The sequence below is a fragment of the Asterias rubens genome, unplaced genomic scaffold (genome assembly GCF_902459465.1).
Source record: "Asterias rubens unplaced genomic scaffold, eAstRub1.3, whole genome shotgun sequence".
Classification (NCBI taxonomy): domain Eukaryota; kingdom Metazoa; phylum Echinodermata; class Asteroidea; order Forcipulatida; family Asteriidae; genus Asterias; species Asterias rubens.
Window position 1 is genome coordinate 21996 of NW_022985764.1, and position 11770 is coordinate 33765.

Below are 11770 nucleotides of genomic sequence, written 5' to 3' on the forward strand. Positions count from 1 at the left end.
ACTTTAGAAACCTCTCCATTTACCCCGACTTGTGCCCAAAATTTAATTTTAGACAGCACATCCGTTACTAATGCGCTTTTTATATAATTAAAATGTGACTTTGGTCTAAAAGCCTCGCTTTTAGAAGAGGGTAACCTTTTAGAAACATCTTTATTAGATTGTTCCAAATTTTCGGTTGATTTCATACACAATATAGCACAGTTATGAACACCATTTTTGCAAAAATGAACATTTCCTTCATTCTGCACCGTACGATTGCATCTGTTTTTAGAACCTGTTCACATCTAATTATCTACAAACCACTTTAGCATTCTCAAGAAATTTAATACATAGGCCCCTCTATATTTATCAATACTTCCATCAAACTTGCTGAAAAGGTTTTCGTAAACCTTTGGTGCACAGATTAATTTTGTTGTAAAAAAGAAAAAGAAAAAAAAAACATGTTCATCCATAGCGCTCAAACGAAAGCTTTAAAACAATTGCTCTAAAACAATTGTATGATCGCTGGGTTGTAGTTTTCAAGTTATGAAAATTTGAACATTTTTTGGTGGTCTCTAGCAACAGCCTTGTGCACCAAAGAGTTAAACCACACAGTAAACAAGTTGTGGAGGTTGTATCTGCAATGATTTCAGGCACTCAAGTGGCATTTTCTTATAAAAATCATAGCCAATAAAAAATCAATTACCGGTACAGGGGTTGAGATTTTACACTCACCAGGGAGAATAGAGGTACGGATTGGTGTAGAGTTGCAACTTTCTTCCACTTGAACTCCCGGAAGATAGCGAGCTTGGCGATGTTGTACAGGGACTCCGGCGAAAGCAGACGGAAAAAGCGTGGAAATAAAGTACGGCTTGAGAGCTTTGGAGAACTTGATCCATACGATATCTAGTGATGATATATTACATAAATCCAAACAGAATGAGACGAGCCAAACAAAATGTTCGGTAAAATACTACAGATAAGACTTCAGAGAACAAGCCTGCAGATAAGTGGCTTTCTTGTTCTATAAGTTTTTGTTAGTTTTAAGTTTTTCACACCCGATTGGAAATTAAATCTTTGTACTTTTAATTGTAGTGACACCACTCAAAAAGGAGGCCGGTCCCATTTTAAAAAGGTCGATCCATTCACCAAATACAATAAATGCAAAAAAAACAAACATATTGTGATGTTTAAAAAGTATACTATAGTGATCTCTTGCACTCTGGTTTTAATCCTCCAAAACAACTAATACACAATGCACATAATAAATATAATAACGCAGTGTGACAGTGCACACGAGGCTGGACAATACACACATAAGTTCACAATTAATGGCAAATGCTACTACAAGCAGCTCTAAAAATGTCAGTATTTCCCCCATAAAACAACAAATTAAATGCAAAACAATACTCACCGAAAGCTTTAGGATCTTATCCCTCCCAGATAAATAGTATTTCTACAAAATGGAGAGAAATGTCCACATGAATGTGCTCCATCTTGCTTGGAGCAAAAAAATGAACCCAACAAGAGAGCAATAGCATGGATGTGTGCGAACCTAAAAGGTCGCGACCCCAAACTTAACTTTTTATTATAAAAATAATATGCAAATCACAAAGTTGGGATCGGACAGGTGAACACTGAGGGCGTACTTGGGTTCCCTGCATAATCACAGAGCCAGTTATGTCAATCTATCATACTTCCCGTGCTTTCACGAGTTTCATTATTTATATCAAAGACTGCGGTCTAAAAGTTGCGATTGTACGACGAAGCCAAATGGAAAAGCCGCACGTGAATTTAATTATGTCCAAGGTTCAGAAAAACAGACGGTATTTTTATGATAGACACAGCTGCGCTTCCCACATAAATTAATGGGGGAAATAGGGCCTAACCGTATTCTGTAACCTTAAAGGAACACATTGCCTTGGATCGGTCGAGTTGGTCTTTGAAAAGCGTTCTGTAACCGTTTGTTGTAAAATGTATATGGTTAGAAAGATATTGTAAAAGTAGAATACAATGAGCTACACAAAGATGCCTCGAAATTGCGTGGTTTCCTTTTTACCCTGTCGACTTACACGGTCGGCCATTTATGGGACTCAACATTTTTAAAACATCTTTCTAACCATATGCATTTCATAACCAACGGTTTCAAACTCTTTGAATTGACCAACTCGTCCGATCCAAGGCTAAATACACACCTTTGGTTGTATTGTAAAGGCCAGTATTCTCACTTGGTGTATATAAAAAAAACGGTAAAAATTTGGCCTCAATTGGTCGTCGAAGTTGCGAGGGAATAATGGAAGAAGAAAACAAACTAACAAACAAACAAACTTGTCGCAGAAGTTGTGTGCTATTGTAAGTTGTGCAAGTTGTGTTGCATGTATTCAAATAGAATTTCCTACATGGTGGGACAAATAAAATTGAATTGAATTGAATTGAATTGAATTGATTTAAGACGTCATCAGGTCTCTTAGTCACTGCATTGATAAGTCCCAATAAATGAATAAATTATCATAAATTACATTTCCTCTTTTTCAAAAACCGTTGCTACGTACTTAAAGGCAGTGGACACTATTGGTAATTACTCAAAATAATTATTATCATAAAACCCTTCTTGATTATGAGTAATAGGGAGAGGTTGATAGTATAACAAATTGTGAGAAACAGCTCCCTCTGAATTAGTGACGTAGTTTTCGAGAAAGAAGTAAATTTCCACGAATTTGATTTCGAGACCTCAATATTAGAATTAAATTGAGGTCTCGAAATCAAGCATCTGAAACTTTGTGTGACCAGGGTGTTTTTTTCCTTCATTAATATCTCGCAACTACGACAACCGATTGAGCTCAAATTTTCACAGGTTTGTTAATTTTATGCATATGCATGAGATACACCAAGTGAGAAGACTGGTCTTTGACAATTACCAACAGTTTCCAGTGTCTTTAATTCAGAGGGAGCCGTTTCTCATATATCTTGTATATCAACAGCTCTTTATCGCTCCCTCTGTTGAATTCACTGAACCATTCATGGTTTATTCACGCTCAAGGTTATTTAAGCACTTTAAAACAGTGGCAAAGCCCCTTATGCACACCTGTTTGAAGTTTACTTTGAAGCGTGTGTAGTGTACGATAGACATGCAGATAAATTGAATTAGTCCCTGGCTGTTTCATACTCAATCTTAATAAAACATACTAAACATTGCGTATTAAACCGATTACCATTACTTTTTTTCCGACGAACGATTTAAACGCAATTCTGAATTTGACTTTTCCTTACGGGTATTAGCTTTCATTTCTTTGATGTCAGTTTTACACACGCTAAGCCGTTACTAAATTGAAGCACTGTAAACGAACATTAAGTGATAAGTGATGACGGATACAAAATGGATGCTGCAAAAATTGTTCAATCAACTGTTGAAATTGTGACTGTGATGGCCACCTAATATCACGCAACATTTTGCATAGATATCGTACTCCATGGTCTCTGCCGATGTGGCAGGAAATTGTTAATCCCCGCAGATTGTCCCCAGCTAACTGTGTAGGCCTATATTTATGGAAATTGTGCGAGGCATACGGCAAACTGTGTAGGCTTGCGGACTTCTTCTGATGGCACCCTCGTTCGAATAATTCTCCTCCAGCCCATGAATTATTTCCCGTATGGGGGAAAGAATCTCCGGCGAACAGTCAAGCACGACCCCTTCGCCGCTCGCACTGGTCGTGTTTTCGTGCGTGACATATGGGGGTTTGCGCAGCGCGCGTCTTGATTGAAGGCCTCGGCATGGGCCATTTTGTCACCACTGTCCCCATGTGGTAACCACTGGTCGACTTCAGACCTGAAGCCTTTTTTTTCAAGCATCCGAAAGCACATGTTTTGTTTTGTTTTCCTTTCATTCTTCTCTTGCAACTTCGATGACCAATCGAGCCAAAAATTATCACAGGTTTGGTATTTTATTCACATTTTTGGAATACGGTGCAAGTGACTCATACATGGTCTTCTACACAAATATTGTTAAGAAAGGTAGTTTTTGAGATAATATGAGTGAAACAAAGTCACGAAATACGTTTTACATGCTAGAATAAAAAAAAATCATTAGAGGCGAAAATTATGTTCGTGACTTGTTTTACTCATTTCTCAAAAACTACAGCACCTCACCGAGTAATAATTATTTTAAAGGCAGTGAACACTATTGGTAATCACTCAAAATAATTATCAGCATTAAACCTCACTTGGTAACGAGTAAAGGGGAGAGGTTGATAGTATAAAACATTGTGAGAAACGGTTCCCTCTGAAGTGACGTAGTTTTAATTCAAGAAAGAAGTAATTTGATTTCGAGACCTCAAGTTTAGAATTGGAGGTCTCGAAATCAAGCATATAAAAGCACACAACTTCGTGTGACAAGGGTGTTTTTTCTTTCATTATTATCTCGCAACTTCGACGACCGAGTGAGCTCACATTTTCACAGGTTTGTTGTTTTATGTATATGTTGAGATACATCAAGTGAGAAGCCTGGTCTTTGAAAATTACCAATAGTGTCCACCGTCTTTAAGGGAAGCTTTCTACCATCATTATTTTCAAACTGAGTGAGTTTAAGAGTCTGTGAACAATGTGTTTTGTTTTCTACAGTAAGTGCCATAGGCCTACCTGAATAAGATTCCAATGGTGCGAAGCTTGTGCAGTAGGTTCCGTGGCGATAGAGCACCCAGCTCCCAGTATCATTATCTTAGTGGTTGATCTGTTGAATAACTCTCTGTACATCACATCCGTGGCCTCACCCCCATCACACTAAACAAAAATTCACACAAAATGACATAACAGTGCAATGTTGATCCCTGTTCGATATCGCATTGATTGTGAATTACTTCTGCTTGTTTTTCAATCTTTATTAGTATGGTTCCGCTCCTCAATATAATTGTCTGTTAAGATCACTTTCATTACTGGTTGTTCCCCAAACCCAAAACAATTGGGGTGACAGGGCTTTTTCGCATGCTGGGCCGCTGCTTTGGAACAACTGCCTCTGAATATCCATTACATGTCATCTATTTAGTTCAAAGAGGCTCTCAAAACCCCCCTTTTTTCACGTGTTTCCTTCCTTGCGACATGAGCATGAGGGGTACCGGCGCAATGGGATCTTAGTTGCAGTGGAATACAACTTTCTTTTGGAGTAGTAGGACTTTTTAAACGTTCATTTTCAAAAGATAAATTTGGATTTAATAATTACTATGCCCGGTTGACACTTCCTTCTAATATTGAATGCGATACGAATTTTGAATATTTTGAATGTTTCGCAGGAGTTGTGCTAATCTCTTCCGAATTATTCGTTGCGATTTTTTGACCGGGTTTTGAATTGCTGTAACTTCAGTTATTATAAAGGGCATGATATTGTTTAGGAAGATCATCACAGAAGGAATATAATTGCTTTTCTTTTTCCTAGAACACCCAGCGGGATGGATAATGTGCGCATTACGAGTCTTTGTTAAAAACGTGCAAACAAAGGAAAACAATCGTATAGATACCACAAATTGAAGATACACATTTTGATATCGACATCTTAATCACGTAAATAGATCTGAAATTGTTCTAATTCTTTTAACCCAAAAAGCGTCAAGGTTGCGATCGGCATGAGGACATGCAGTTGATCTGATTTCATTTGGAAAATCGTGATCTCACTGACAAATCAGTCGAATTAAGATCTCAACAAAGACATCTTCGTTCGTCTACCTCTTGCTCCCTTTTTGTTGTGCCAAGAACTCGCTATATAATTCTACTTTTGCAGAGAGATCATTCTCTGTATATGGCCCCAAAAGGTGGAATAAGCTTCCTACACAGATCAGAAATGCCAGCTCACTCACTCATTCAAGACACTCCTTAAAGCTCACCTGTTTCAGCAGGCTTACTAACCATTCAACTTTGCCTCAGCGCCTTAGAACAAACTCTTGATTTTGGCGCTCTACACATGACCTTTGATTGATTGATTGATTGATATCATACAGAAATCCGAATGCTCCATCAGAAAGGAGGTCCGCATATCTGATTTTGGAGAAACTTCACTGATTAAATTTGGCAATATGTATAGGCCTACTTTCCGGTACTGACTGATATTCAGATTTCGTGACGATGTCCAACAATTTTAAATAAGCTCACTAGTTGCTCTAAAAAGAAACCCTACCGTTTTGACTGAGTGTATGCATAGATTTGTTTTTCATATATAAAATGATACAAAACGAGCGTTTGTCTAAGAAATGTCTTCTTCTTTTTTCACTTTTTAAAAGTTTATTCTGTATAGATTTTGTTCTTTCTTTATTTTCTTGTACATGACCAATGAGTTCAAATTTTCACAGATTTGTTATTTTATGCATGTTGGAATACAACTAGTGAGAATACTGGTCTTTGACAGTTACCAAACGTGTCTAGCGCCTTTAACAAACTGCAGATGTACAAAATACAGCAGACTTACAAGGTAACTTTTAATTGTTTATGTATAGTTCAGAGCATACGCACATTTGCCAAAAAACAATGGCATATAAAGCGTTGTCATGAATCAGTGATGTTAATTTTGCCATTTTCTTAGACTGCATTTTCACTGGACACCTTTGGTATCTGTCAAAGACAATTATTGTCACTTGAGTGGTGTCAGACACTCGATATTCTGTTAGCTACATGTGATGTGACTTGTCATCGTCAAGAGTAAATTTTTATGCATGATCGCACCGTAAATGATTGGAGCTTGTTCATTTTCAAGTGTGACGTGGTGGGGCTTTATAAGTCGTGCACTTTGCGTTTCATAATTGATGGAACAAACTACTGCACAATACAAGATATATACCCTACTCATACAAATAAGGCAACATGAAAAATAAAACATGTTCAACTTCCCCGCCCGCTTCTTTTTAAAGTCGGCCTCAGGTTGACCTACGATTTTCTAGCGGCCGCAACAAACCGTCGGCAACGCGCAGACAAGGTCTGGGTCACAACAACTGAGAAATCGTGCGCCAGCGATGGTTCCCGACCGTCGGGATCACGTCATACAAGTTGAAATTGTTCTACTCTTGCGACTGTTACTTTTTTCGAGCGGCGACTGTTTCAGGTTATCTTAAAATCATCGCAGTTATAATACGCTCAGGGGGCCAATTTCATAGAGCTGCTTAACGGTCGATTTCGTGCTTAACAGACGCATCTATAGCAATTTTGTCATTTCATAGCCTTGGTTAAGCAAGGTTTTTTGCTTAAAGCGGCAAGCAAGCAAGCAAGCAAGCAAGCAAAAAGGGCCCTTAAAGCCCCAATGTTCTGCTTAAGCACCCTGTTTAAGCACAGGGCCCAATTTCACAGAGCTGCCGTAACGGTCGATTTTGTGCTTAACGGGCGCACCTAGCACATTTTGTATGTCATAGCCTTGCTTAAGCAAGGTTTAAGCGGCAAGCAAGCAAAAAGGGGTCCTTAAAGCCTCTATTTTTTGCTTAAAGACACTGGACACTATTGGTAATTGTCAAAGACCAGTCTTCTCACTTGGTGTATCTCAACATGCATAAAATAACAAACCTGTACAAATTTGACCTCAATCGGTCATCGAAGTTGCGAGATAATAATGAAAGAAAAAACACCCTCGTCACACGAAGTTGTGTGCCTTCAGATGCTTGATTTCGCGACCTCAAATTCTAAATCTGAGGTCTCGAAATCAAATTCGTGAAAAAATACCTATTTCTCGAAAACTACTCCACTTCAGAGGGAGCTGTTTCTCACAATGTTTTATACTACCAACCTCTCCCCATTACTCGTTACCAAGTAAGTTTTTATGCTAATAATTATTATGAGTAATTACCAATAGTGTCCACTGCCTTTTAACACCCTGTTAAATAAAAGCACACAGCGCATAGTGCAACATCATTGCAAAACGTTGTTAGTGTAGCAGCCCGCGCAGCTGTGTGTATTTTACGTGTGTTTGTATGTAGTGTAGCGAAGTAAACGAATGTCTAAAATGCTTCAGAAATGTTGTACAATGTGTTATGTTCTTGTTTACTCTCAAGTTAGTGTGTAAACCTTTCGAGGGGCGCTTTCAACCATTACACATAATACTTATCAGACAGAGAAGGTGATTACTTGTTTAATCGCCACTCCGCATTTATTTCGCCCGCCGTTTTGTCAGCACCTTCTTCTTTTTTTTGCTTAAGAAACGATCTAAAATGTAGCCTTGCTCAAGGCAGTCGCATTATTCACTCCGAAAGGACGCCGCTGTAAACCAACCCGTATACCCTGTGCGTGGTGCGTGCGATCACACCGCATGACCCACCCGTATACAAACTGTCACATCGTACGACTACTGTGCACACAAGTCATCCGCACTCGTACCACTAACCGCATGCGGAGGCTCGGCCTAACGGCCTCCGCATGCGGATAGTGTACGGGGGCATCGTGTCGTGCGATGTTACGCACAGTGAATACGGGTGGGTTTTTATACAGCGGCGGTCTTTTTTCGGAGAGAATAAATTCGACTGCCTTGAGCAAGGCTATCTAAAATGTTGCGCGCGCAGTTTGTTTACGTGCTTAAGCTCGTGAAATAGGTGTACGTTTGAGCAATTATTTTTGCTACGTTAAGCAATATAAAAATGTTCACCGTATAAGCAGCTCTATGGCATTGGGAGGTCGTAAATAATCGCTTACTGAAAAGTTTCCGATGGTCTTAGCTCAGGCGCAGTGTGATCCTAAAAAGTCAGTAGCCGACTAATTTTGTTGACGCAAGAAGTTCGACCTGAGGCCGGCTTTAGAGGCCGCTTTTTCCTTTTTCTTTTACGAAAAAAGGGATGTTTTTTATTGATACCAGCAAAAAGTGAAAAGTAGCCCAGCCGCTTGTCTTAAAAAAGGTGTCAGGCGGCCATTTTGAAAAATTAAAAGGCCCTCCTTCTTGTTTTCCAAAAAGGGAGACGCTAAACCTGTTGTGTTGTTACCTTCGAGTGTTGTTACCTTTGAGTGCTAATTACTCATTATAATGGTTAACAAACACATTTTAATGGGTTATACGATCAATGGAGAGCCGTTATTATTTTAAAACATTAATGTGAGAAACGGCTCCCTCGATGAAGTAACGTAGTTTTTGAGAAAGATGATTATTTCTCACTCAAATACTAAGACTTCATGCCTGAAGCCTTTTTATTTATATGCATCTGCTGAAAGCACACAAAAGAATGCAACAAGGGTGTTTTTTCTTTCACTATTCTCTTGCAACTTCACTGATCAACATGAGTCCAAAAATTCTCAGGTTTGTCATTTTATGCACAAGGATACACCCAGTGAGAATACTGGTCTTTGACAATGATTTACCAAACGTGTCCAGTGTCTTTAACCAAAACGGATGAAAACGTAAACAATAATTTCTGACACTTTAAAATGACATTGGGCCGTGCATATAAATCAAATGCATCCTTCATAATCTCTAGTGAATTAAAACATACCAAACAGAATTGGAACGAACTTCATTTTAATGATTAAGAAATAAAAATTCCTCAAGGTTCTAACGTATAATCGAATAACACGCTTATAATTGGTCCCAATGCGACATTAAGTATCATTGAGCTAAAACCAAACCAAATCTTGTCTGTCTATAATATTTATTCCCAATAGATTTTTGAATTGTTATCACTGCATGACAGGGATTGTACGACATTGTTATATATGGGGAGCATTTACACATAATCTATTTTGTATTCAAAAGTAGGCCCAGCCGATTTCTTAAGAAAGAAAAAATCATGTGAAATATAGGGTGAGCCTTTTGACCCGAGCAAAAATTTACACTGTTACAATTGGTTAGAAGTCTGTAACTTGCTTCTTCGAAGCAATCATGGTCATTTCTTGTAGGGACACAAGTGTCACGACTGGGACTATATTTTTTGTTTGCTTTGTCGTCTGTTTCGCTTTCTTTGTTCCTTTGTTGGAAGTGTCGTGGCCGAGCGGTTAAGAGCACCGAATTCAAACTCTGGTGTTTCTGATCAGCAGAGTGTGGGTTTGAATCCCCAGCCGTGACACTTGTGTCCTTAAGCAAGACACTTACTTAACCATTGCTTCGTCCTTCGGATGGGACGTAAAGCCGTTGGTCCGATGTGTTGTGTAACGCATGTAAAAGAACCCAGTGCACTTTCCTTCGGAAATAGAAGGGGTCCGCCCCGGTGTTCCTGGCTGTGGCTGCTGTATGCGCCGTAGCACCTTGTAAACCATTATAAGGTGCTAAATAATTGGGTCTCAAAACTCATCACTGCAATTACCTATCTTTCTGAAAATTTGTATCTCAGCGCCTTGAGTACCTTGTTTGGTAGATACGTGCGCTATATAAGACTTCGATATTATTATTATTATGGCTTGTATTGTACTTGTTGTTCTTGCATTACCGAGGTCGAATAAATAATAATAATAACAACAGTAAAAGAAGCCTGCCTGGTAGAGCAGAAAGCACTACCTCCCCATTTTTACGAAGCAATCGTGGTTACATGTCTTTCTTATGGACACAAGTGTCACGACTGGGACTCTAACACACACTATTCTGTTCAGAAACACCAGAGCTTGAATACGGTGCTCTTAACCACTAGGCCATGACATGCCACAAAGGATGCTATACATTATAATACATAAGTTTACGTCTTCAGTTTGTCTGGGTGTTCTAATGAATACAAGCAATTATGTTCACAAAACATGTCCATATAATGAATTGAAAAAAAGAAAAAGAAAAAAAAAACAGTCATTCTGATTGGAACAATTATAGGTCTGCTTCAAAATAAAGTTTCAATATGATTTCGTGATGAATATTACTAATTGGAATGGAATTCACATTACATTTTGGAAGAAAACATTTTTGTTCCGGCCTTTATTAAATGGAAAGTGTACGTTTGGTAATGGCAATAACAACTTTTGGTTATTGAGCCTACAGAAGCTTTCGATAATAAAAAGCATGTTTGAGAAATATTTCACTTTGAAGTAATGTGGTCATTCAAAAAGATATGTATGCACCAAAAGTTGAAAGGCACTGGACACTAGTGCAGTATTGGTAATTCTCAAAATTAGCATAAACACCTTACTTGGTGACGAGTAATGGAGAGCTGTTGATAGTATAAGACATTGTGAGAAACGGCTCCCTCTTACGGTAACGTAATTTTCGTGAAAGAAGTAATTTTCCACGAATTTGATTTCGAGATCTCAGAATTTGAATTTTGAGGTCGATGTCACGCTGAACGTGTTATCGGTTTTTCACTTTCTCTCGTGACCCAGATGGCCGATCGATCTCAAACTTCTACAGGTTTGTCAGTTTATATGATGGATTTACGTAAAGTGCTTACACTGCCAGCAACTGTGTTGCAAGCAAAACCAATTCTGTATGTCCCTTTAACAAACACAAATTATATACTTTAAGGCTTAATAATGCTACACTTGTCAATCGTCATTGACAGGCAAAAACACAAACAAACATCAGTCTTACCGATGTGTCCTTTGGAATCAAAACGAGCTCATATCCCGATAGGATATCAGGGTTAGCATTGATGTCTTGCACGGCAAGCTTCGTAGCGGGTAGAACGGCTTGTCCACCGGCCCATGAACCCGTCATCGGAAACAGCCCAAGAAGATACAGTTTTACGGTTGAGTTTGAAAAGCCGAGGCCGTCACATGGACGAACTGCTGCCGTGATTACAACGAAAAACACCGGCAGTCGAAACCAAAACATGGTCACAGAGCGAACGTTCCACCGGAGAAATTCTGAGCAGTGTGAAGTGTGTATAGCAACCGTCACATTATATACAAAAAAATGCCAGGTAGAATTGTT

The 11770-nt window shown here is 38.8% G+C and overlaps 1 protein-coding gene across 1 annotated transcript in view; it reads right to left on the reverse strand.

The window, feature by feature from the left end:
* LOC117306664 (gamma-aminobutyric acid type B receptor subunit 1-like) overlaps positions 1-11748 on the reverse strand; it is a 28874-nt gene extending 17126 nt beyond the window's left edge. Inside the window, exons 1-3 of the mRNA XM_033791150.1 lie at positions 11429-11748; positions 4615-4755; positions 715-885 (exon numbers count right to left, since the gene is read on the reverse strand). Of these exons, the coding sequence (XP_033647041.1) occupies positions 715-885; positions 4615-4755; positions 11429-11671 (555 nt within the window). The 5' untranslated portion in view covers positions 11672-11748. The remainder of the gene's footprint in view (positions 1-714; positions 886-4614; positions 4756-11428) is intronic.
* Positions 11749-11770: the final 22 nt, after the last annotated feature.